This window comes from Miniopterus natalensis, chromosome 21 (assembly GCF_054644295.1).
Source record: "Miniopterus natalensis isolate mMinNat1 chromosome 21, mMinNat1.hap1, whole genome shotgun sequence".
Classification (NCBI taxonomy): domain Eukaryota; kingdom Metazoa; phylum Chordata; class Mammalia; order Chiroptera; family Miniopteridae; genus Miniopterus; species Miniopterus natalensis.
The window spans coordinates 19,945,857-19,972,058 of NC_142101.1; the positions used below are offsets into that span (position 1 = coordinate 19,945,857).

Here is a 26,202-nt window from a genome sequence, read left to right on the forward strand (position 1 = left end):
TTTCTCAAATGGGCATGTTGAGACCTAGACAAGCATCCTATTTTCAGTTACCTGGCGAGAGGAGGTGTGTCCGAGCTCGGCACTGGCTGCACAGACACGGGAGTGTGTCTGATTTCTCAGAGCAGCCCCGTCAAGGGGAGCTGTGTTGAGAGTCTGGGGCTCTTTCTGGCTCAGGGACAAAGGCAGCCTCAGGGTGTGTGGTGTCTGCAGGTGAGGGCGGGAGCACTGGCTGAGAGCCTGTGGCCTTATCAGGTTCTAGGGTACAGAGGCAGAGGGGCTGAAAGGAGTCTCGAGGGGCTGAAAGGAGTCTCCAGGTCCCTTCCTTCTCTCTCCTGTTTGCTCCTTCCCTTGCAGATCGCCAGCCTTTTTAACCAGCTGGAGGAGCCCAAGGACGAGTCTCCTTCTTCATGGCGCCTGGGACTCAGAAAGACCGGCAGCCACAACACGCTGAGTGCGGTGGCCGACACCCGGGAAGCTGCGAGGGACCGGGGCTCCGCCCTCTCCCGCTCTGCGTCCAGTCCTCGCATCTCCGCTCTGCTGGACAACAGAGACAAGGTGCGGCACAGGCTCCAGGCAGGTTCCTTCCAGGAAATTCACTCTCGGGATGAGTGAAAGGACAGCTTGATCAAGAGCTGTTCGCTTGCTTTGCCTGCTTAGCAGAAAGAAAAACCCTTCCTTTCAGCATAGCTTGCACTCACATCTCCGTTTCCTCCTTACCATGGGCAAAAAATAAGTCAGAAGCGTGGCCCAAAGGTCCCTGAGCCAACACCAGTCACTTACTCTTCCCATGTTTGGAAGCAGAGTCCTCGGCGGGCCTCTCCATGCACTGAAGCTCAGGCAGGTCCTTGCTGAGGACAAGGCTCAGTGTCCCGCTCGCTCACTCGTGGATGTGGTCCGGCCAACTCCACAGGCAGCTCATTGCCTTTCTTCACTGTTGGTTCCAGACAGTTGGCGGTTGGTCTCCCTTGGAGCCCTGCCCCTCTCGGCCCCTGTGGCTGGTTTCAGGGACGGCGGGGGGGAGGGGGGGCTACTCCTTGTCTGGCTGTCCCAGCTTTTCCAGGAGGTCATTTCCCTGCATGTTGGTTTTTCACGGAGGAACCTTGGGAATAAGCCTTTGAGAGCTAACCCTTTGTAACAGACGCCACCTGGAATGGGACTGAAGCTGGAAATAAGATTTATGGGTGAACCCATTTCTGCCCTTCCACCCCAAATACATGACCACTGGTCCGGGTGTACCTGCTCCATGCTTCACCTGTCTTGGTTTTACAGGAAAGAGAAAACAAAAGCTATTTTAGCTCCCTGGCGCCCCGGAGGCTCAGCAGCACAAGTGACGCTGAAGAGAAAGAGAACAGGTAACTGCACGAGGCCCCTCCCTGGTGGGCTCGTCCACGGCAGGCCTGGAACGGCAGGGTCTCTACCTTCTCAGGTGCCCTTATGCCCAGCACAGGCCCACCCCAGGGCAACCACTAACAGTATTGCTGTTTTGTTGAATTGATCAGCTTCTGATTTGTAAGTAGATAAAATTTCAGTCTTCCTTATCTGTTAAAATGAATTCATCACTGAGTCTCAGAGCAGAAGCTGACCTACAACCTGTCTCAGGTGCAGTCCTCCCAGGCATCACCTGGGCACGTCAGAAATGCAGACTCTCAGGCTCCACCCAGATCTGAACTGGACTCTCCATTCTAGCAACAGTCCATGGATGACTCAGATGCACACACATGTCTGAGAGGGACCACTCTGCAGATGCAGCTGTAGCAAAGGCTAGAGTTGACCGTGTGGTCAGAACCACTGCCACAGCCTTTCCTGGCGCCTTTCACTGGTGATGCTAATGAGGCCGCAGCAGGTCCTTCTCTTTCCTCTTTCCCTGTGACATCTTCCTCATCTGCCCCTTCTCTGCCTCCTGCTGGGGGCAGATTTGCAAAGCGTTGTAAAGGGGGAACAGACGTGAGCTCCCGTTATGAAAGGTTTGGAGGCCTTTCACATGGGACTCAGCTGAAATGAGTCAGCTTTGAAGTTGAGGAAGGCAGCAGATGAGCCTTCACTCATCCTCTGCACAGAGTGGGAGCAGCAGACACAGCGAGATCATTGCTCCAGCCGCACTCAGCCTGCTCCTGGCTCCTTCGCGCAGCGTGCGGACTCTGGTGGGAGAGTCAGTGTTTGCTTTGGTTTCCTTTCTGCCTCTCAGAGAATCAGCTGTAAACCTGGTGAGGAGCGGCTCATACACACGGCAGCTGCGGAGGGACGAAGCCAAGGGGAGTGAGACTCCGCAGACCATTGCCCCTTCCACTTATGTGTCCACCTACCTGAAAAGGTACCAGGTCCCGTGGGCGGGAGGCGAGTGCCCCACTGTGGCCTGGGGTACGCGGTTAGTAACTGCACATTTACAGCCAGCAAGCACCACAAAAATAAGTCAGGAAATGAATTATGTTAGATTTCGTGGTAGTAACGCTTGACTAATTTGAAATTAAAATTAGTTTTTCTAAATGAGTTAAAGTAAGCCAATTCCAAATCCTCACCACGGGCAGGCCTGAGCTCACGCTCCACCCTGGGTCTGGTTAAACCGCCCAGCAGAAGTGCCCCCGGAACTCCAAGCAGGACTGTGGCCTCCTGCCCTGGGTCTAAAGTAACGGCCGTTCTCATCGCAGTGTGTTTGGTGGAGGCTGCCGGGTGGTGAGGGAGACAGCGGCTGTGGGCTGCGTCGGGACATTTCATGCTGCAAAGCCTGTCAGCCGAGGGACTTGGGTTGTTTTCTCTTTATGACTCATGGCCCTCAGGTCCGTCAAGATGTGAAACTCGCAAGTTTGGTGCAGAGAAGGTACATGGGCTCCCTCTTTTCTCATCTGTCCCTCTTCTGTGATTATCTTCTCTGCCCTGTACCAGCCGGCAAGCAGAGCACCTTGGCCAGAGCCATCGAGCTCTCATATCTTCTCAGTTAGTGTTTAATCTGAACATTGCTGCTGACGTGGAGGAATCTGCTTCTCATTGCTCACTCTGAGCTCTCTCGTCTCTGCTGCTCACCCTCCTGCTGCCCCTTCCTGCTTATCCTCACCGGCAGGTGGTGTAGGTCACTGATGGGCACCTAGACGCAGGCTTTGACCTTACACTGTGTTTGGGATTTAGACTTATTTCTACTTATCAAGAGAACCTTGTTTACTAGTTAATGTCGGAACATGTGAGCTATGAGACAAACAGCCGCTGTTCGGAGACGCCTGTGAGGGAGGCTCAGCCTTGTCCCTTGGTCACTGGAGCTGTCTCACGGGCTCAGCCTTGTCCCTTGGTCACTGGAGCTATCTCACAGGCTCAGCCTTGTTCCCTGGTCACTGGAGCTGTCTCACAGGCTCAGCCTTGTTCCCTGGTCACTGGAGCTGTCTCACAGGCTCAGCCTTGTCCCCTGGTCACTGGAGCTCTCTCCACAGGCTCAGCCTCGTCCCCTGGTCACTGGAGCTGTCTCACGGGCTCAGCCTTGTTCCCTGGTCACTGGAGCTTTCTCATGGGCTCAGTTATGTCCCCTGGTCACTGGAGCTCTCTCCACAGGCTCAGCCTCGTCCCCTGGTCACTGGAGCTGTCTCACGGGCTCAGCCTTGTTCCCTGGTCACTGGAGCTTTCTCATGGGCTCAGCTATGTCCCCTGGTCACTGGAGCTGTCTCCACAGGCTCGGCCTTGTCCCTTGGTCACTGGAGCTGTCTCCCACAGGCTCGGCATCCTTGGCTTACTGAGGCCGGCATCTCCTTGTCTAAGACTAAGGCATCAGTCTAGATACGTCATCACAGCTTACAGCTAGATCCAAAAAGACTTTTCTGAGAGAATGTTGATCTTGGAGAGAGGAAGCTGCCCTAGATGCTCAGGCTGGCCATTACTTTGTGGTGGGTTTATTGGGGTTCACAATCCAGATTATTGGCCCAGGGCTGAACAAGCAGCACATGGTTTGGTGGAGTCGCTGGGCATGACTGGTGAGCAGAGGAGAAAGGGCCGCCTCTGTGGAGGTGGAAGGCAGGCTTCCTGATGGGGGCATTTTCTGAGAAAAGATTGAGAACGTGCTTCATACTTGGGATTTCAAAGCTTTTCTCCTGTAACCCTAAGGCCCTTTTGGGTTTTACAAAATCTTGTTATCTTTTCAAAAGCAAAGAATCTTGCACCATCTCTGTTTGAAAAGCAAGTGTCACCTGGGCTATGCCGAGCTCAACACCTTTTCAGGTTCTGTCATCTCATCTCCAGGCAGAAAGTCCTTTATGGCCCAATAAGATGCATCTCTTCCAAAGAAGGTCCATAGTGTTTTATGGTCACCCCTTAGATGTCTCATCACTATCATAGACAGGAAAGTTTCTTAAACTTTAACCCAAATAACTGCTGCAGTTGAGATGGTTCTTACGTACGTTCAGTGGAAAGAGAAAAGCTGTCTTGGTATCGCCCAGACTGTGGCTTCTAGACTCGGAACTCTTAGGTCCACCCACAGGCACTTTGTCCACAGAGCTTCCTGACCCTGATCCACGCTTCCTTTGAAATCTCTGCTCCAAACTCTGCAGACTCTTGGCTTCACTCAGCCTGTCAGAGCTACTTCTGTAACAGTGGACACCGGTGGGTGGGGTGCGTGACTTTTGCCGTGGGGTCGGTTGGGAATTGGTTTTCCTAACACAGCGATTCTGTCTCCTGCTGCTTCCCTTTCTACCCCCACCCCCCCATGTTCTTCCTCTGGTTGCACGTGGCCTGTCCTCTCCGAGTTCCTCCCTCCTCGGGTGATTGGCAGGTGCCTGCTTGCTGCCAGCGGTAGGCTCTCGCTGGTCTCTCCTCTTCCAGCGCGACCCCTCTCTGTCCTGCCTTCCTCTTGGCACTGGGGGGAGGTGCCGGGCAGTGGCTGGGGGTGGGCGGCATGACCTGAGGAACTCGATGTGTGTGTTTTTCAGTGCTGCCCTTGGTAGAAGTAGTGGCCCCACAGGTCCCTCCATTTCAGCCCATGCAGTTCATCTCCTGCTGCCTCGCCCATTCCCATGGCTCCTTCACCTGTCGGGCAGCAGGTGGCAGCCTGCCTCTTCTTGCCCTGCTCCTGGCAGTGCAGACACTGCGCACCTGCACCGTATGGCAGGTAAGGCTTCTCGGAGCCACTTCACTTACAGTCATCGCACCTGATGCCTCTGGACGCATGAGAGACATGAGCCAAAGAGGCTCATCAGTGTAGAAGCAACATGAGTCCCCGCAAAACATCCGTCCCTCGGTGAGGCTGCTTTGCTGTGACATCACTGCCAGCCAGCAGCTGCCTTTTGAACAGTCGCCAGCTGGGTGTTTGTGCTGGGGGTTCAGCACCCACGGACTGACTGCTTCCATCCCTTGGTCACCTTACCAGTTGTGGTTGCAACTTAAGGTCCTACCGTTGTGGTAAATCTCACACATTCATAAGAATTTTCCCGTACTTACAAGTAGGGCTCTTTCATTAATCTTTTTGGAAGATGGCATACAAACCAAATCAGAAGCAGAGTTAGTTAACTCTTGTTTCAAAAGTCCCATGGCCTCCTGAGAACTCCCAGCCAGTGAGTATTTGCTGGAAACTCCGGGGGGCGGGAGAGACATGTGTTGGTCTGAACTCTGTTCCAGGCAGCGTCTCCTTGGATCCTAGGTCGTCTAAGGGGTGGCGGGGGCGGGGTCACTGTGAACGCTCAGAGGACCAGCTGTGGCTTTAACGGGTTTCAGTCCCATATGGCCAGACACCTTTTTACTTTGGGGATGACAAAGGGACTCCTTCTTGGGATCTTGTTTCTACAGCCAACACGGAGGAAATGCAAGTGTTGACGAGGGCATTGTCGCCACAGGACACACTGAGGGTGGTGCCTGATGGATATTTTTCAGTTACCAGCTTCATCCCCTAAAACAGTTGTGGTCATCTGTTTTGCCAGGACAGTGGGCTCATGGTGGGTTACTTATAGTCTCACCATACAGTTGTGTAGAAGCTTATTGGGTGGTCATCGTAATGCATTTGCGCAGGCACCGTAAGCATCCCCATCAAGGACGACACAGACCCAGGGAGGCTCCCTGATTAACTGTTAAGAACCACGCCTGGGAAGAAACAACAGCTGCCTCTGCTGAACCCTGTCATGTGCCAGGTGTTGGGTCAGATACTGCACAAAAATTACATCGGAATTCGCTTTACTCACACATAACAGCAAGTACAAATAATAACGGCTTAAATGTGATAAAGGTGTGTTTTTTTCCTTAAGAAAATCCAGAAATAAGCAGGGCTGGCACACAGCTCCAAAGTCGTTGGAGGATCCAGGTGCCTTCTCTTTGCTTCACAGTCCTTAGACCTGGCTTCCATTTCCATTGGTTGCCTCTTGGTGCAAAACAGCTGCGGAGCTCCAGCCGTCATGGCCGCATTCTAGGCAGGGCGACAGAGGAAAGGGGGCACTGTGCAGAGAAGGATGCCTCTGAACTGAGAATTTTCCCAGAAAGCACTCATTTTCTGCTCCTATCTCACTGGCTACCTCTAGCAGCCAGGGTAGAAAATGTGGACGTTTAACCAGGTACATTGCTGCCCTCGATAACATACAGGCTCCGTTAGGAAGAAAAGGGAAGTGACGTGGTTAGGCAGCCTCAGGCACGGGTGTCGTTTATAGTCATAAAGGGCCCCCCAGTGCATGAATGGTGCCTCATTTCATAGGTGAGGACCCAGAGACCAAAACTGAATCGCCTGCCCGGGTCACACAGCTAGTGGGGAACTGAGGCGGGACTCGAGCCCGGCTCTGTCCATTTCAGAGCTCCTGTCAGATGCACTGTTTTGCTTCCGTGGAGTTTTTATTCTGGGCGCCTTACTAAGTGTCCTGCACACAGTATTTCATTGAATCATCACGAGACCCCTGCATTTTAAGGTACCATGACCCCCGTTTTATAGATGACGACTAGAGAGGTTAAGTGGGCTGAAGTTTAGCCCCAAGATGCCCCAAAGCCTCTGACCCTCTCTCTGGAGCTCTTCCGAACACTCTCTTTGTCAAATTATACCACATGTCAGAGTAGCAGCGAAAGTCCTGTTCCACAGTGTAATGAGGCAAAGTCCTTGGCATTTCCACAGTATAAGGAATTACAGAGACCAAAACATGCTGTTAACCTGAAAAGAACTTCAGGCCAGGTCGTGGTAAGTGTAATCTGTACAGCTTTGTTTCTGGCTGATTTATTAGTACTTCCTATAGACATCTCGAATCTGAGGAATTACTTGCCTCATTTTTTAGTTTAAAAAAATGAACACAAAATGTTGCCTTGGGTTCTTTTGATCCCACGTCACAAACTGTTCTGTTTTTATATTTGCATCTAGGTACCATGTTTAGACCTTTAGGATCTGACAATTTGTTTCAAGCTTATTCTGATCATGTGATTATTTGAAAGTAAGCTTATAAACATTTCTGGTCATTGTGAGGAGGTGAAAAAAAACAGATTTTTAGCATCCGTGATATTCATTGCTTTTTCCATCTTCGTGAGAGTCCGTTTTGGATCCGTTACCCCAGCAACAAGCTGCTACAGCACCACTGACAGCTTTTTGGGTCGAGAGCCAGTGGTTGGTCTCACTCTTTGCTGAGAAACAAAGATCATGTTTTTGTGTAGATGACGGTAATTACAGGCCTGCCTGCTGGAAGCCTGCAGTTAAGGTTACATACAGAACCCGGTTCGTTTGTTCTGATTCTCGTACGTGCGGTCGTGATCACAAAGTCAGGCATTTGGATAAATGGAGAGTGCAGCTGGCTGAGCTGGGGGAGGGCAGGCTGGTTGTCCTGGGGTCGCAGGGTTTGGCAGGTGCCTCTGTACATCCTAAGGGGACGGTTACCACCCAGGGTGAGGACTCCGGGCAGGTGGAGGAGACGAGTCAGTGACTGCGCTGTGGTCTTCAGCACGGCCTGCCCCGCCCCTGCGCAGAGACCAGGCAGTGCTCGGGGTCGTACATGCCACGGCCTCACCCGTAGCCACAGCTAATTTCTTAGAAAAATTTAATCTCAAGCAAAAAAAATAAATCTCATAACACATTACTCCTCAGGCAGAGGACGTCCAACTGTGTACTCACACTGTTCTGAGATTCAAGAGCTTGGAGTTAAAAGCAGCTGGCAGGCAGAACCTGAGCGAGAAGCTGCGCGAGCTCCGCCTGTCTCCTGCTTTCTCTCCCTGCGCCTTGTGGTGCGCGCTCCTGAACACACCCTCTGCTGTGTCGTTCTGATTTCAGGACTCCTCACAAGTCCCCGGCCGACTCCACAGCAGAGAAAGACAGCGTCTCTCCGAGCACCCCTCTGTGTGTGATCACCAACCGCCCCCCGCCCAGCACTGCCAACGGGGTCACAGGTGCCCCTCTGCTGTCCACGCCTGGGACGGACTCCTCCGTGGAAGCCAGGGAGAGACGGAGGTGCGCTGCCTGCTGGTTTCGTTTGTGGGGTTCTCCTGGGAGGTGGAAGATGGGGCAGGTGGGAAGTTCCCCAATCTCAAATATGTTTATGAAAATAGATCTTTATATTCAGCTTGGGTTTTGGATTTTGCCTCAGGGAGATTTTCAGTGGAGACCTAAATTATTCCTGATTATTTAATAGCAGTGCCTGTTCTGTCGTGGAGACAGGCTCCTCTGTCTATGACCATTGTCAGGCCTTCTGAGGGGTGGCACAGGTGGGGTCTCTGAAGGCACAGAGGACTTCAGCTGTGGCTTTGACTGGGGTTTCAGTCCCCTGTGTGGTCAGACACTGTTGTACTCTGGATGTGGCAGAGGGATGGGTGTTTGCTGAGCACCTGCTGTGCCTCTCGTGGTACAGCTCGGCTAGGACGTGTTTGCCGGAGGAGCAGCACGTAGACCGAGAGTTAGATGGAGATGTTGATGCCTTGTGATGGGACTGGTTTATCAGGCAGGGGTGGCACAAGATAACAAGTAGACATTAGATTTTCCTGGGTAATAAATGTTCATTGGGTAATAAAAAGGAGATGGCACAAGGTAAATAAATACAACGCCCCATAAAGACCTGCGGGCATAGTCCCTGGTGTGCACTGGCATTCACCTGCCATGGCCGAGTACGTGGTTGCCCCAGGACACGCGGGGACAGACCCAGGGACGCGTCTGCTGGCGAGACAGCAGACATCAGGTCATCACGCGTGTGGTGTAACCCTCCGAGGCCTTAGGACAGCCTTGTAGGGAGAACTACCCTTCCTGGGGACCAGGGGTCAATGTCCTGAGAGTGCCGCGCTCAGAGTGAGACCAGGTGGCGAGACAGGGACGAGCGTCCAGGCAGAAAGTGCGGTGCTGGAAAGAAACTGGGGTGGGCAGGAGACTGAGGACACCACCTAATGTGTGGAAAGTCAGGGACAGAAGGCAGAGGAGGGGGAGAGTGCGGCCTGTCTCAAAGCCAGCGTGGACCTGGGTTCATGTGCAGATCCAGCAGGAGCGATAGCTGTGTAGAGACGTCGTTCACGTGCCATGGGACTTACCCAGTTACATGACAGTTCGGCAGTTCTCCCTGTGCACAGGTTCGTTCAGCCACCACCACAGTTAATTCTAGAAAGAAACCCCGGACCGTAGCTCTCACCTCGCTACCCCCTGCCCCCCATCTAAATTAGACTGAGCAGTGGGACAGAGGAGGTGGCCAAGCCGTCTCTGAAAGGCAGCTACTAGTCACCTGTGAGTAGTACTCTGAGGCTGGCGGTCTGGAGGACACAGGAAATTCAAGGGACGAGTTCAACCCACCTGGGCTGGGAGAAGGTATGGCCAGTACTGTGCTTCTGAAAGCAGCTTTTGTGAAATAGATTCAGATGAAGAGCAAGCATCCTGCGGCCAGACGAGTCTGCGCAGGGCGGTTAACCCGAGTTCAACAGGATGACCGACCACTCAGAGGCCTGCCGATGGTTCCTCTTGGGGTGGGGGTGGGGGGCGGGCATGGAATTTGCAGCCTTTCCCACGGTCTGTATCTGTGGAGTAGCTTTGTTGCTTTTACAGACACTGGAGACCTGGGTTCCGCTGGGTGCATGTTGGAAACTGCAGAGCTAGCAGGGTGGGCAGGGCCAACCATGCAGACTTCTTGGCTCTAACGGGAGCTGGACCCCTGTTCTCCAGCTGTGGGTCCCCCTGGGCATGTCGGCTCTGGACTGAGTTCGTCAAATAACACGTATTGTTCAAGCTGTTACAGAATGAAAGCTGTTTAACTTCTCCCTCTAGAGAAGCTGAAAGAAAAAAGAGTCACATGTTTGAAAACAGCTAAATTTTCCTTCTAAAAGTGCCTGCCGGGCGCTAATTCTCCTAAAGCTGCTGCACTGTGTGAGCAGCTCATCATGGCAGCACCGTGACCCCACTGGGGATCCGTGGTGAAGCTGGTGCTCCCTGGTCCAGTTGGAGCAATTAGTAGCCATTGGGATAAGTGGGACTTTAAAACTGGCCTCAGCCAGATCTGGCCCATGGACAGGTCATCTCAGAAACGAGCTCCATCAGAGCACGTGGACTGGGGGCAGGTCTGGTGTGAATCCTGCACAGATAGTTTTCCTTTTCTGCAAACGTGTGTTCTGACAGACCAGGTCCGCTCCACACCCTGTACTTTACCCGGGATTTTAACTGCAGCTGTGTTGTTAGTGGACGGCGCCAGGTACAGAAGGATACTTGGTGATACCAAGTGACAAGCGTGGGAGTGTTAACACTGGGTTGTTCTGAGGGTTATGGGTAATTCTTATTTTCTGCTTTTCCCCCGCATTTTCCAGAGTTCCAGAGGGATAAAGTATTGCCATTATGATGGGGTGGGGGGCAGAAGAACTTGAAGAACATTAGTTGTAGGGACAGCAGTCTCCTGTGATGGAGTCTGTGAAGGTGGCCGTCCGCACTGAGGAGCAGACACAGGAGTCGAGGTCTGAGACTTGCAGGTTCTGGGTAATTTGTGATTTTGCCGTGTAAGCTCAGGGCAGGACTTGAAGAACAGCTCCCTCTCTTAAGGGCATAGTCTTGGATTTACAAAGTTCCTTTCTTTATCCTGGAAAGCTCACATGTGCTCGCTCGCATGTTCCTGGCACACGATGGAAGAATAGCAGTGCGGCCCCCGCAAAGTGGAAATGCTGAGGCCCCGAGAGCATGGAGTGACTGCCCTTATCACACCAAGAGTCGGGCCAGTGGGAATGTCGCCCTCACCTCCTCCTCACAAACTCACTGACCGTTTCTTCTTAGGGATTTAAGATTTGAGAGCCTCCACCTCCAGGCTCTCAAATCACTGTCTTGCAGCCCGCCCGGCTCCCAGGGCTGCAGAGACCAGCGGGCATCTGATAGTGAGGGGCAGGCACGACAGGAACAGCAAGGGGCAGGAGGCTGGCAGGGAGCTCTGCAGGGACCCAGGCCATGCCGCAGCTGTCACAGTGGAGCTGGGGCTCGTTTTCCAAAGCTCTGAGTTTTCCTTAGCAACAGCGTAAACAGCTCCCGGGGCTAATATTAGTCTGAGAACTTGGCCTCTGACCCTCTCACTTGCTCCCTGCTGCCCCCGCCCTGAGTCTCACCTCTTCCTTTTCAGGGTGCCCTTTCCTTTTTATAGAAATGGCCAAAACAGCTTTTCTGCACACGAAGGTAAATGGTGGTTCTTTCCCCAAACAGCCCACGTGCGACTCCACTCTGGTGGGTCAGGATACGGTCAGGTCTGGCTGCGCCCCATGCTCCACACGGGGAGGCTTCCTGAGGCCCGGGGCCTCCACGAGCCAGGGGCTATTCCTGCTGGGGTGACGCCGGCCTCGCCCTGGGAAGGTTGGAGATTTCAGCCAAGTAATTAAACTTTGAGTCATGGCTTTTAAAAGTCACTGGCTCATCTCTGTCTCCAAGCTGAGGACAGGCAGCCGTCAGTTCATAAAGGACTTGAGAAAAGAGGCTCCTCCGGTCTCGTCTTCATCAGTTTTTGTTGCAAAATGAGCGTTTTTCTCCCTAAGAGGTGGCAGCCCTGCTGAGCTCGCCACAGCTCCTCCACTGATGTGAACAGCCCCATCTTCCTGGCGTGGGGGTGACATAGGATGGGGTGCGGGGTGGCAGCAGCTGGGGCGCTCTCAGCCGGGCTCCCCTCCTGGGGGCTCTAGTTGCTCATGTGACTAGTCGCCATGTGTACATGTTGGTGACTCCTGCTGGTCGGCAAGGCCAGTCTGCTGTCTCATAGCCATCCCCCCCTGCCCGAGCCTTGGCACTGGTGCTTGGGTGACATCTCCGCACTCTGACGTCGGGTCGGGAAGCTTGTCACGGCCCTTGTCCTTCCCACACATGCACGAGTGAGGCCACCCAGGACAGGCATGTCTGAGTGAGCCCGAGCCCCTTCGGTGCCCCTTATGTTGGGGATGGAGGGAGATGAGAAGTCTGTTTGAGCAGTGGCTGCAGTGATGGTGTTTCGGTTCAACAGTAATGTCCTGTGTGCCTGTGACAGCGGCTCTGCTGGCCTGTGTCTGAAACGGGACTGCTGGTGCGTATGGGGGCGGAGAAGATGTTTTAGAATTGATCTTGTTGATCATGTAACTATGAACTTACTAAAACACCATTGAGTCGTACACCTACATGGTACATGAATTACATCTTAGTAAAGTGGTTTAGTAACTGGTGTCTGAGCCCCACTGGGAAAGGAGACCTGGGCGAGCCTGCTGAGCTACTGTAGTGAGATTTAAGATCTGAATTAAAGCCTGTTGTCCTTCCCCTGTATGTCTGTTGCTGAGCACAGCTGTGGAGACACGAACTCTCTTCATTTTCCCGAGACTGTGGCGTTTGTCACAGAATTCCTCTCACGCCAGTTAACATGCAAGAGCAGGGCTTAAAAAGTTCCCTCCCCGCAGGACTCCCCGTCAGAGGAAGGCCAAGAACCCTCCCCCACCCCCCATTATCCCCTCACCCCCATGCTGCCAAGCCTCTGTGGCTCTGTCCACGCTCCCCAGCACCTCAGAGCCAGCCAGCAGTCACCTGACACCTATTGCTCAGGGTCCTTATCAGGCCGTTTTTACCGTTAATCTCCTTCTGATAAAGTGGTTCTTTTTTCAGCGCTGTGAGCATTAGTGACACACGGGAGGGACCATAATTTCAGCCCTCATTCAGCCCCCCTTTTGCCAGTTGGTTTTCCTGTATTAGAGCAAGATAGTCGCTGTGAAAGTCCCATGAAGTGAGCTCTGTTCACTGGGGAAGGACAACCGGGTGGCCACCTGTGTGCTGGGAGTGGGGCTCCAGGCAGGCTGCCGCACAGGTGCACCGAGGACTTTGACCCCCAGCTGCAGTGACTCGTGGTCCCAGTGGTCCTGGCTTTATGGAAGTCTAGGCGCAGGAGGTTGATCTTTGTGTTTTGGGGGAAGAAGTGAAACCACCTCTGCCTCAGGGCCAAGCTGGGCCGAGCCTCCAGACAGGACTTCACGGGAGCAGCCGCGGCAGGTAAAGGCCTCTGTGTGAAGCATCAGCGCCCAGGGGACTGTTTCTCTCCCGTCCTCTGCTCTTCCTCATGGTCCTTGGGGAAGCCATTTGGTTGCAGACCTTTGGGGGGGTGCGGTGGGGGGGGAGCAGGAGGGGAGGGTGGACTGCAAGAACAGGTCGCTGGTCAGAACCACAGTTCGGAGCTTCTCTGGAGTTTATGCTCCTCACGAATGGGGGGAACTTGTGCCCTGACTGAGGGACCCGCCAGGAGGTCAGGGCGACGGGACAAACCCCAGGAACATGCTCTCTCCTTAGGAGGAAACGTGAGCAGTGTGGCCCTTCCGTTGGAGGGTAGTAGGGGTGGTTGTATTTGTTCTTGTTTTACACAATGTGTATGTTAAGTAAATAAAACAATGTCGGGTACTCGGGGCCCTGCCAGTGCTGGTGGAGGAGAGCAAGGGCAGGAGTCATCACGAGGAGGGTCCGTCGCTGAGGCCCCGGACAAGCTGGTTACTTCCAGCAGACTGCACGTAAGGTGAGCATTTCCTGTGCCTGTGAGATGGGACATTTTCTGACTGATCTCGGATGTGTGAGGACGAGTCTCAGAACTCAAGGAGTCTGATAGAACGTGTGCCGATGGCACAGAGTCCACCGCCCCTGCCGTGTCTGCAGCACTGCGCACCGGGTAGAAACCTGGCTGTGGTTCCATGTGCCCCTCTCGCCTGCCAAGGCTTCTCTCCAAACGGCCCCACTGTCTCTGTTGCACACGGGCCTGCTCACAGCGTGAGACCCCTGCTCCCCCAGCACCGCTCAGGACACCCTGAGCTTGAGAGCTAGTGAGATAAATTTCTATCTTGTCCTGCTCCCACCCCCGCCGAGCTCCAGGAGGGCGACTGGTCCTCATTTGTTACACATCAGCCATGAGATGCTCCACAGCGTGGCCTGGCCGAGCTGAGCTGAGGTGATGGTGAGTTTGGAATCGGCACTATTAGCTTGTCTTAGAGTCACCCTAACTGCTCCTCACTTGCCACGGGTGCACCCCTTTCCTGTTAGCGCCACACAGGGAGCTTGAGGGTGCTGTTTTATTGGGTTTCTTCCACCGCAGAGCCTAACCCAGGGCCGGCTGGGTAGGTTGCTGAGGGCAGTGGTGTCTTGTGCGCAGTACCGCGGTGGCCGGCAGGTGGCAGCAGAGGGTGACCTTGGGGCTCCTCCGAGGAGCTCGTCCCGGCTCAGGTGAGGTGCTCCTGCGCGCAGGTGCCCCACCCTCAGCGGCCCTTGTGGAATTGCCCTCGGCGCTTCCTCACGTGACAGCAGCCGCGCCAGGTAGAAATGAAGCACCTGGGTTGCAAGGTAGGAGACCCGAGCTCTTCAATCAAGCACGCAGCAGGCCTTCCAGGGGGGCCCTTAACTTCTGCCTCCGTTCCTGGTTATGCACTGGGTGTTGTGCTCGGAGCTGTGGGATAACTGGAAAGGGGTGCATCCGTGGCAAGTGAGGAGCAGTTAGGGTGACTCTAATACAAGCTAATAGCGCCGATTCCAAACTCACCATCAGCTCAGCTCGGCTCGGCCAGGCCACGCTGTGGAGCATCTGGTCGCTGATGTGTAACAAACGGGGACCTGCTGCCCTCCTGGAGCTCGGCGGGGCGGGGCAGGGCGGGAGCGGCACAGGACAGGACAGGAATGATCTCACTAGCTCTCAAGCTCACCTTTGTTAAAGCCTTGTCCTGTGACATCCGTGTAGTGATGTGCGTGGACGTTCCTTCATTTATTTAACTGTACTCCCTACTGTTTGAGATTTGGGTTATTTCCAGGAATATCTTGTGTTGACTTTCTTGGATTTTCTTACTTAAAAAAAAAACCTCAGTGGTGGTGTTGAGTCTGACCTGGCCTGATTTGTGGTCAGTGGTAAACGCTGGACACAGTTGGCCGGTCCAGCCTAGGGTGTGAACTAAAGCAGCTCTCACTGGCCTTTCTGGTGCTGCCGTTCTTGGCTCTGTAACCCCTGCGCTGACCCGTGAACTACTGCGATGGCCTGTTCAGTGACCAACAGAACGAAGCAGTGTCGTTGGCGACAGTGGCTTTGGTGCTTGAGGCCGGAGGGTTTTAATGGGGCAAACGCTCAGAAGTGCAAGAATCTGGGATGACAGTCCTTTCTAGGTAGGTCACAGAAGCACCAGGCTCTTGTGGTCTGCGGGGAAGAAAGTGCCCTCTGAGCCGTGGTCTGTGCTACTCCCAGTCTAGAGCAGAGTCTGTGGACCGCTTCTCTGAAGTGCCGCAGGGAGCCTTCAGGCTCTGGGCCTGCTGGAGCTCCAGCCACGGTGGCCATGCCCATTGATTTGTGTATCGAGAGTGAGTTGTCGAGTGGCCCTTTACAGAAAAGTCTGCAAACGTCTGCACATTCAGCACTCTGGACATTTTGGGCCAGGTAGTTCTCTGTGGGTGCCCCCTGGGAGGCAGACTTGTCCCCTACTGAGAAGTACTGGTCCAGAGGATTCAGGAAATGCCAGCTTAGCTAACGGAGGGAAGGTCCCTTTCTGAGAGGTTGTTTTGCTTAGTGGAGGTGTGGCTTCGGTTCCTTCCTTAACTTCAGCTCCAACCTCAGTGCTGAACCGGAGGCCATGTGACACCTGAGCATTGAGTGCACGTGTACTAAACCAGGAAACTGGCTGCTGCCCTGATAGGTGACCTGCTGGACCTGGATCCCTTCCTGGTCTGCCCGCAGCTCATAGGATCGAGCAGTGCTTGGCATCTCCCCGTCTTTACCATGTGGGCCAGGTCTGGACATGGCCCTTGCATCTGTCTGTCTGCGATGTTCCTTTTTGATCCGTCCCTTCACCACTGGTGATGTGTCAGTTGGCCAGTGAGGCAGGATTTACCCCCCACCCCCACCCCCGTTGGGGCAGCCATGAGAGTCGTTCAAGGGCAGATGAAACCGTATCCAGGGGAGGCTGTGTCGGCTTCCCGGTGCAGGAGAGCCACTCCCTCCCCGTGCAATGAGTATTGATTGGGATGTTGATGAAATATGCATCAAATGCAGGGTATTTTGGGACTGTGACCAGCACTGGTTCTGCTGAGCCCCAGGATCCTGCCTTCCTGCCTCCTCCCCTCCCCTCCCTTCTGCTCAGCGGCAGCTTCTCAGCAGCGGCCTGGCCCCTGGTGGGCGGTGGCAGCAAGCTCTGGGTCCTGGGAGCTGGTGCTGAGGCTGCACCTTTTCTGCAGCCACGCACCTTCCTTGCTGTGGGCTCCCTTGTGTCTTTGACCTTCATGGTGATGCAGGCCTGCGCTAGGAGGTACAGTCTGCTGTCTCGGAGCTGTGGTCAAGGGGGCAGAAGGAAGTGGGTGGCCGGGGCGGCACCTGAGACTGTGGGCAGCAGCTCCTGTGTGCTGCATCTGCGAGGGACTCAGGCGGGAGCCCACCCTGCCTCGCGCCTGTGCTAATGCAGCCTCGCCGCCACGCTGCCTCTGAGGAGCATAGGAGGGAACGAGGGGAGAGTCACAGCAGTTGCTTTTCAGTGTCGCTGCCAACTGCCTGCCATGCGGTTTGTGGGACGAGCTGGGTCCTGTGTTCGGGTCTAGTAAGTGGTTTCTTGGGACCTCTGTGCTGTGCTGTCCAGTGTGGGAGCTGCAGCCACACACAGACTTTTTCCCCTTGTGTTGAGAACTTTAAGATCTGCTTCCTCTTAGCGATTTTCAAGTATTCAGTCTGGTGTCGTTAACTCAAGCCCCCATAAAGAACATCGGAACCCAGATGGCTTCACTGGTGAGCTCTTCCAGTTATTTAAGGAGGAAAAGACCCCAACCTTAGACAAATCCTTACAGAAAATAGACAATAAGACAACTCTCCCAACTTGCATAACCCTAGCTCCCAGCCCTGGCCAGTTACACAGGAAGTTGTTATAGGCCAGTTTCTTGCATGGACACAGATGGAGAAACCTTAAACTAAAAAATAATAAATCTGTGTAAAAAGATGACCAAGCTGAGCTTGTCCCAAGAATTCAGTGATGTTTGTGGTTCAGTTTTCTCATAGCCTCTTCCTGCCTTCACTCTTTGCAAGCGGGAGTCACTTGAGGGTGCGGAAGCGCATCTTCCTCGAGGGCAGGCTGGGGCAGAGGCCTCACTGTGTCTCGTCTGGTCTGCAGGTCGTATCTGACTCCTGTCCGAGATGAGGAGGCCGAGTCTCTACGGAAAGCACGCTCCAGGCAAGCTCGACAGACCCGGAGGTCAACGCAGGTGAGTGTGGCCTCCTTCCATGTCCTTGGACAACCCCGAGCTCCCACTCACTGGTGACTGGGTGAACGCAGCACTGTACCTGCACCCCTATAATGGGCTTTCGCCTGCGTGAGAAGCAGCGAGGCTCTGGCACCTGCCAGTGCTGCGATGGGGTGAACCTAAGAAAACGCCATGGTAAGAGGAAGAAGCCATACCTAACCCCACTCACAGGCAGAGAAGCCTTTGGGGGCTGGAGAGGTGGGAGGGACTGCTAATGGATATGGGGTTCCTTCTGGGGCCTGAAAACCTTCCTATAGTAGATTGGGGTGAAGGCCGCACAGTGCGGTGAACGTGCCCAGAGCCCCTGGGTCGCACACTTGAGAAGGGAGGGTTCCTGCCATGTGCTCTATGCTCAGTGACCTTCAGTAACAAACGTGGGGCCGCAGAATAAGGGAGAGTCTGGTATTGGGCAGGCGGACGCTGGCCTGTCGTCTGGGACTCAGATGGGGAGCTGAAGTGCTGAGTTTGGGATGGACCCAGGCTCGGGCTAGGGTTCTCTGCACACTCAGGAGTTTGCTTTAAGCCAGTGCTGCTCAAGGTGCCTCGTTCTGAAGGCTTCACTCAGAGCTGGACATGGGGGACCCGTGGTCAGGCTGGAACCTCCGACCTGTGCTGTCTCCCCAGGGAGTGACCCTGACAGACCTGCAGGAGGCAGAGAGGACCTTCAGCCGGTCACGGGCAGAGCGGCAGGCTCAGGACCAGCCTGGCCAGAAGCCGGTGGGCACTGAAGGGCTGGAGGGCCGAGTGGAGAGGCAGGAGCCCTCTGCAGTCCCTGCAAAGGATGCGGGAGAGGGCCGCCAGCCCTGGGGCCAGGGTCAGGATGAAGAGGTGAGTTCCGTGGGCGGGGCCCTGAGCTGGAGTGGGTGGGGCCAGGGGTCTTCCTGAGGCTGCTGCCCTGAGGACCCTTTGGAGCTTCATGGAGGTCAAGTTGCTCCAGCCTCCTTCCGAAGTCAGGGAGTGCTGCCCAGCGCTAGTGCTGCCTGAGGCCCTTTGGCCAGTGTCTCATCAGATGGGGCACCCAGGAGCTCTTTCTGCTACTCACTGAATCTACTACTGCTGATCCTCTCGGTGTAGAAAAAGCCCATTTTCCACAAACCTGTGTGCATGTCCTCTGGTTGGACCTGACCTCTAACATGCCCCCTGTGGCTCATCTCCAGCCTGCCTATCGTCGCCTGAGGAGTGCAGCCCAGCCAGACAAGCCCACCTCAGCCGTGCCCCCTTCCACACCAAGACCCGCCCTCTACACCAGCTCCCACCTGCTGCGGACAGGCAAACCCTCAGCCCCCGACGACACTGAGAGCTCAGAGACAAAGGAAATGGACAGAGATGGTGCGTAGAGCCCCAGGATTGCAGCCCCCCCGGCATGTACCCTGGCTCCTCATGTTCACGCCTCACTTTCTCTCTGGCAGAGAGTGAGGAGGCTGGTGTGGACGACTCGGCCTCTGGCGGGCTGTCCGTCCGTGAGAGGAGGCGGCCCCGGGAGCGGCGGAGGGGAACAGGCATCAACTTCTGGACAAAGGACGTAAGTGGATGGCCTGTGCTGGCAGCTGCCCCAGCACCTGGTCGCCCTCCTCTGTGCTGAGCTCAGAGTTCCACATGTGGTAGAGGTGCAGATGGTCAGGAGGTGCCAATGGGAAAGAAAGAGGGAGAAGAAGCTAGTGTGGGACTCATTTGGGGTGTTCCTGAGTGCCCAGTGCCTGGAGCGGTGCCAGATGCATAGGCGTTCAGTAAATGAGGGGTGATGCGTGGAACACTGACGCTCACACCCTGGAAACTAGCCTAACGGCTCAGGAGTCTGTTCTCGTGCTCCCCGGGTCCTGCGGCCCAGGGTACTCATAGCAGAGGTTGAAGCAAGAGCTCTGGGGCAGCCCAGGAAGGAACACAAGTCCCTCTTCTGGAGGGAAAGGGAGGGATTGTAAAAGACAATTGAGTCTGGCTTTGCAGCAGAGGCAGGCGCACCTGTGCTACTGGCTGCAGACACCGGTCGGTGCTTTAAGTCATCCTTGCTCCCCCCCCACCCCACCCCCCACCTCCCGACACCCCATCCCCTCACCCAGCTCCCTCACTGGCATTTTAACAATCAGACCCGGGTTCCCAGCGACTCCTCTGAAAGTAGCTGAGCCGAGCCATTGGGTGGGACAGGAAAGGACAGTGTCCTCTTCTAGGACCGAGCTCTCGGTAAATAGTTCACAGCTGTGGGACCAAGTAGACCAACTGTTGACAGAGGTGAGAGAAGGTCACTCGGTCTTAAAGTCCGAGTCACCCCCCAGCTGGGGCACCACCGGCGCTGTGAGTGCCGGACGTCCTGAGCTGCCTGCGCAGCTGTAGCAGTAGTCAGCCCCCCCAGGGCTGTGTGATGGGCCAGGACGCATCCTCGATGCAGACCCTCTGCTGTGGGGCGGCTGTGACCCTGACCCTGATTTTTCTTCCTCTTTCCAGGAAGACGAAGCCGATGGCTCTGAAGAGGTGAGAGAGTCGCAGGTAAGTGACGAGCCAGCCAGGGGTGTCCCTCTCGGGCCTGCTCACTGTTTCAGTGGAGGAGGGGCAGGTCCGCGCAGAGCTGGCTGCGGGCGAGCGTGGAGATGCGCTTCCTGGGAGCCGCGTGGCCTGGCCAGGTGCACTGTAAACGCCTGAAATGCTTTCTCCGTTTTCTGCATCTCCTGCCGATGGCGAGCAAAGCTGAGGACTGTCTCCTTTTGCCTGAGATAAGGTCCCTGGGCCGTGGCTTTGACGCTATCTGTTGGCAGCGTTGAAATTCACTTTGTCTGTCTGTGCTCCTGCTAGGAAATGGCACCAGCATTTGGATGCAGATAAGGGTGAGGGGTACAGGGGCCCTGCCTCTGCTCTCCGCTGCATGACAGGACAGACCAGCCTCGTGTTTCTGTGGCGGGGACACTGGGGGTGATGCTTAGAAGGGGTGGACTTTGCTTGAGCCAACATAGTGCCTGTTTTTGTCAAAATGCCCTCATGGGAAAATCATGAACAGCGAGACTGGCAGTGAGTATGTCATTCGATGTCTCAGCACCTTTGACAGGTGCATTTACAGCCCATCTGGTGGTTGTCCATGTCAGGTATGTGACAGCCTGCAGTTTGCCTGTGGCCTTTGTCTTGCTAAGTGAAAAAGAAACGAAACCCGAATCCTAGTGAGAGGAAGGTTATTCAGTCATACCTGAGAGTGCGTTTCTGTTCAGGAGCATGTCTGTCTTCTGTGCGGTGCACCTGCGCAGGCCCAGGTGCGGCCCAGGTAAGGCCATCGGGCCTTCCTGTCCTCTGGCCTGCCTTCTGCTCAATGATGGGTTTTCTCTCCTGTGGTTAGTTTTCCCGCCTCTGCTCCTCTGCAGCAGTTCTGACCTGTAACTGGGTCCGTCACTAGGGTGCACTGTCGCTGGTGAACCAGGAGACAGGCCCTGGGAGGCTGAGCAGGAGACGGTTTGCTTTGTGTTAAAGGGCCTGTAGAAGAGCCCAGTTCACAGTAGTGGAGCCACTTGCCCCCAGCTTTGGGGAGTTTAGAGATAACTTGGACCGGGAGCTGCATTTACAGTTAAGGAAACCAAGGCCCAGACAGGGTAGGTGTTCAGGGACATGGCCACTCTGCGCCCCTGGGCTATGGTGAAGCAGACCCATCAGGGCGCACAGCCGCCTCTCCCCCAGTCTCCCACTGTGTTCATTCAGTGGGTTATACACTCGAGTCGGTTTCCAGTAGCATCTCCACTCCTGAGCAGGGAGTGTCTTCCTAGCTCGGATTTACCTCTGGGATCGCCTCAGGGACCTTGAAGTCCAGCGACTCGTGTTAGAGATGAGAACAGAGGCCCAGAGAGGTTAAGTACTTCCAGGTCACAGCTGCACTCCTAGTCTGTGGTTGTGTCAGGTCTGTTTATGTCTGTCTGTGTCTCAGATGACGTCCTGGTAGGACAGGCACAAGAGCGGATGTGCTGAGCTGCAGCTGGGGGCTGGGCCCTGGCACCTCCCACTTAGCTCCGAGGCCCCTGTTCCCAAGTGTGTAAGTGGGGATAGTGTCAGGTGCTCCTCAGAGCTGTGACACGGACGTGACTTAGTACATTTAAACAGTCGAGGTGCTTGAGGTCCACTGAATTACCTTCCGAGTCTACAGGTCCCTAAGTCTGGATGAGGGTAAGGCTTTGGGGACCTTAGAATTGTGCAACTGGACGTCACTTTTTAGTTTACCCGCAGAGTGGATTACTTGGTGAGTCAGAGAGGCAGCTCAGGCTCCTCCGACACCATATGTCAGTGTCCTGAAAATGTTCGTGGTGAGTTTTGAGAAGTAAGTTTTAAAACGGGCTGCCGGAGTGGGAAAGAAATGAGTGGGAAGGTAGACGTGGGGCCGTTGTTTTCCATTCGCTCGGAGCCCTGGGGGCACCTGCTCCCAACAGTCCCTGCGGGTTTGTCTTCCACCTAGGAATCACCCCACCCTGTCCTGTTCCCTGGTGTTGCCAGCCACCCCAGGCCCTCCTAAGGAAATATGGCCCTGTTCCTGTTGCTCTGGTTTTCGTAGCTGTGCCCTCTGGGCGTTGTTCCTGTGTCAAGCAGAGTTCTCATTTTGTTTTATAACCTTTCGAAGCCCTCTCTTTGCTGGAAGTGCCCAGAGGGTTTCCGTCCCCTCCCAGTCCTTGCCCTTTTAGGTAAAATCCCAGGGCTGTGAGCCTCCCTCTCCGCTCAGCTGCCTAATATGGTCAGGTACGTCCCGGCGAGCTGCCCCGAGAGACAGCCGCTGTTGGCTCAGTTTGAAGACACGGGAGGCAAGTAATTATTTAGACAGTAAAATAATATTTCTCACGGTATCCATGTAACAACCACAGTCCTTTCCACAGCCAGCCCCTCTGTTCCTTGGGTAGAGTGAATGGGTAACGAGACATAAGTGTCTTCCTCGGCCGCTCCATCTTCACCCGGATAAGAAAGGGGGGTGGCCAGCTTGTCCCCAGATCAAGAGGGTCTGGGAAGTCTGAGGAGTGTGATAACATGATGCTTGTGGGGACAGAGCACTCACGATGGCGCCACATCAGGCCCTAGCCGTCGGGGGAGGGGGCCGCCATGGAGAATCAGCAGCTGCAGCCATGTGTGGGGGCTGCTTTCCACCCTGTGCACTGTGTCTCCTCCAGAGGTGACCCCGTGCACCCCCTGAGGGTCACATGTGCCTCCCACCCCCAAGCTGCCCAGAGCATCCTAGAATCGTCTCTCTCGGCACCTTCCTTTTAAGGATCCGATTAATTTTAGGTCGTGCCGTTGCCAAGGAGACCTAGTCATCAGAGCTCACATCTGCTCCCTCGGGACCCTGTAACTTTTGGACCCACTGTCCCCTGACGCCAGTGAGTTCTGCTTCCGTCGGGAATCTTTTTAAGATAGAATAAGTTGGCGTCCACCTTACTTGTTTGGACTCTTCTCAGATGTCTCATCCAAGGGTGAGGAAGATTATCAGCCCCGAGACCCGCTGTCCTTACCGTCCTCCTGCACCGCTGCCGTCAGGTGTCAGCTGGGTTACGCTGTGACCTGTCTCCTTGTTGGAGGGACGCTGATGAGCTTGGGCCCTGCTGGAACTTGGTAGTTGTCATGGAAACGGGAAGTTTAGGGAGCACAGGGCAGTGGCGCTCGAGCAGCTGGGGCGTGTCTGGCGGACGCTGTCAAGTCCTTGGGTCTCGTGAGGGTCATGGTGACGGGCGGGGGTGCCGCATGTCCTCGTGTCCCGTGTGACACAGTCCTGCACAGTCGTGGGTGAGCAGCTCTCTGGTATCTGAGTCCAAAACCAAACTTGATTTTATGTATAAACTCAGTTTTTTTGGCAGAGGGAGGTTCTGAAAGTTCAACTACCATGAACTTGAGGGGAGGTGGACCTAGTTCTGCTTCCCTCTGACACAGGGCCAGGTGGGTGGTGGCCGAACAGCGTGTGCTCCAGGCCCAGTCACCCTCTGCTCCAGGACGGCCCGTGAGGGCCACACCCCTGGCACCTCATGTGCCTCCTGGTATCACTGGCCCCAGGATTTAGAAGTGAAACATGTGTCACATTACAATTCACTTTCCTGTTTGTCCATGTTGTTGGTTGTTTTGATTTCAGCTAAGTTTTATATCTATGGCTCTCACTTCAGGGTAGTGTAAAGGTTGGGAGTGAGAAAATTGTGTATAAAAGAGGCTTCTTCCTGCTCTACAGAATAAGGGAAAACTGTTCAGAGTCTTACCACTCAGAAGAAATTACTGGTGAACATGCTGCTGGGTTTCCTGCTGGTATTTTTCCTAAGTGGTTTTTTTAAAAACAAACATGTTCAAGACCAACTGATGACATTCTTGAGAAAGGGCTCATTTTCCCTGCATGTTCCTGGGACCTCATCATTACCCTGAGGATGGTCTCACAAGGTCGTCTTCAAAGCTCATGGGTTCAGCCCTGATTCTCAGCGTTGTCAGGCTGGGAACGGCTGATTAGAGCCTCCGGGGGCGACTTCCCTCAGTCACGGAGGTAGTCACCTCTGCTGATGGTGGGCTGCAGAGCGCAGGCCGCGGCTTAGGGCTCGCTAACGGAGTCCCAGCCCCACAACTGAGGGAAACACTTAGTGTGCGATTTGCCCCAGCAGGAGTGTTGAGCTCAAGGCTGACAGGTGTCTCCTCTGAAGTGTTGTTACTTGGTGGGACCTGAAAGCTGGGCTGGTCAGGGTGAAACGCAAGGATGGATGGTTACAGTCTCCATACCATCTCAGCGGCCAGCCGAACAAGTGCAGGAGTCAGATAGCAGCCCTTAGTGCCCGGAGTTTCTGCCACAGGAAAAGCATAGTTTTACACCCAGACACATAAGTGTTCACGCAGGTGCCTCAGCAGAGTGTGAGTGAACTGTCCACCCACAGCCCCTGGTGAACATGCTCAACTAAGGAAGCTCTTCAGCAAAAGGAATGAACCGAGAGAAGTGGAGTACGGGAAACAGAAAGTGTGCCAGCGGGGTCCTAAAGCGAGCGTTCTTTTCTTTCCGTTTAAAAGACTGGATCTAAAATCTAACGGTGATAACACCGTCCTTGTTCTAAGTAGAGAAGGTACTGATTGACCTCAGACTTAGGTGTTAAATGTAAGGACAGCCACAAAATAGCAGAAATCTGGAAACGGGAGCTGCAGCCACAGGGTTGGCACCTCCTTTCTCACCACCTGTCGGAGCAGCCACCAAGTTTATAGGCCGTAAAGGAAATTACCAAGCTACTTTAAAAATAAATCAAGTTGATGACAGTGAAAAAACCTGAACTTAAAGTAGAGTTTCTGACCCTGTTTAGAATAAGTTTATAACTTATTTTGTAGGCTTCTGCTACTCATAGCTTCAGGTGGTTCTCTGATGTTATGACTTTAACTCACAGGTTTCCTCTTCTAGAAGGTCCTTGTCACCAGACCAGAGCCCAGTCCTGGGCATGTTGCCCCCGCGGGGAGTGAGCTCCACCCGGCATAGACTCTGAGTGTCCCAGACATCTCTGTGCCTGGAGCAGACCTATTCATTCAAAACTTACTCTAAGGTATAATTATGTCTGGTATAAAATGTGCTGTTACTCAGCATCTTTCTCCTGCATTCCTTAAAACAGCTATCTTGAGATAAAGAACTTTTTCACAAACTCTACTGATGTTTATAGTTTTAACAAAAGTTTCAGGTGAGTCATACTTTTTGAAGCCACCTATCCAGCGGTTAACCGGCGTGGAACCGAGAGGAAGAGCCCTGTGGCTACTCCCAGGTTCATCAGGAGAGTGGCTGTGCCCATTCGTGCTGCCGATCAGTTCAGGGTTTCTCATCGGGGCTGAGAGCCCTTAGGCGGAGCAACTCTTTCTTTGTGGGTCTGCCTGGAGCACAGTAGGACGTTAGGTCCCCCTGGTAGCAGCACTGTCCTGTGGCTGTGAGAGCCAGTGTGTCATCGCCCCCCCCCCCCCCTTGTCCGGCCGGCCCCGTGGGAAGCCCTGCCCCCTCCTGACTGCTGAGTCTCTGTCTGGCCAGTGGAGGGGAAGCCGCACACGTGTTTACTGGAGAGGAGGTAGCCTCCCACTTCTGTCTGCCTTTTTTGTTGTTGCTAAATTTAAATTTAGTTGCAAAACACTAAGCCCACAAACCAATCCTGGGTCAGGTCTGCAGAATGAGCCTCTTAGAGGGCCTTTGTAACCCGTCTCCTTCATGAGTGTCTGAGCCTCAGTCTTTCGTAGCACCGGGACGTCGCCTCAGTATATGAGAGCAGGACGGGGAACCTTCCCTTGATGGGTCAGAATTATCTCTGAGCAAGTGGCTGTCTGCTGGTCCGGCCCCAGGAGCCTGTCTCGAGGTGTCCCTTTTTCAGGCTCCTTGGTGACTAACCCTTAGTTTGAGAAAGAGTGGACTAGACCCTCACCTGGAAGGAACCCCCACCCCTCCCTCTGGCCATTGTTGGGCAGCAGCCTCTCCGGCCAGGGAGCAGCCCCTTGAGCCCAAGGGGGGCGATGCTGATCTCTCTGGGTCCCTTCCTGGGTCGCGTCCCACCAGCAAGGCACAGGGCAGTGACCGAGCTCTCACTCCATTTGCTGTGAAGGACGCTTCTGTGCTCACAGGCGGCGACCACCTTCTGAGCAAGAGACCGCAAGGGCTTGTTGGCCAGGCTGAGAAC

At 54.5% G+C, this 26,202-nt stretch overlaps 1 protein-coding gene across 1 annotated transcript in view; it reads left to right on the plus strand.

The window, feature by feature from the left end:
- The window catches only part of PPP1R12B (protein phosphatase 1 regulatory subunit 12B), a 61,574-nt gene that overhangs the window by 18,274 nt on the left and 17,098 nt on the right, over nt 1–26,202 (plus strand). The window contains exons 10-18 of the mRNA XM_087828932.1: nt 355–555; nt 1,270–1,352; nt 2,186–2,311; nt 8,192–8,368; nt 17,473–17,563; nt 18,227–18,430; nt 18,760–18,931; nt 19,012–19,124; nt 20,042–20,083. Coding sequence (XP_087685058.1) covers nt 355–555; nt 1,270–1,352; nt 2,186–2,311; nt 8,192–8,368; nt 17,473–17,563; nt 18,227–18,430; nt 18,760–18,931; nt 19,012–19,124; nt 20,042–20,083 — 1,209 coding nt within the window. The remainder of the gene's footprint in view (nt 1–354; nt 556–1,269; nt 1,353–2,185; nt 2,312–8,191; nt 8,369–17,472; nt 17,564–18,226; nt 18,431–18,759; nt 18,932–19,011; nt 19,125–20,041; nt 20,084–26,202) is intronic.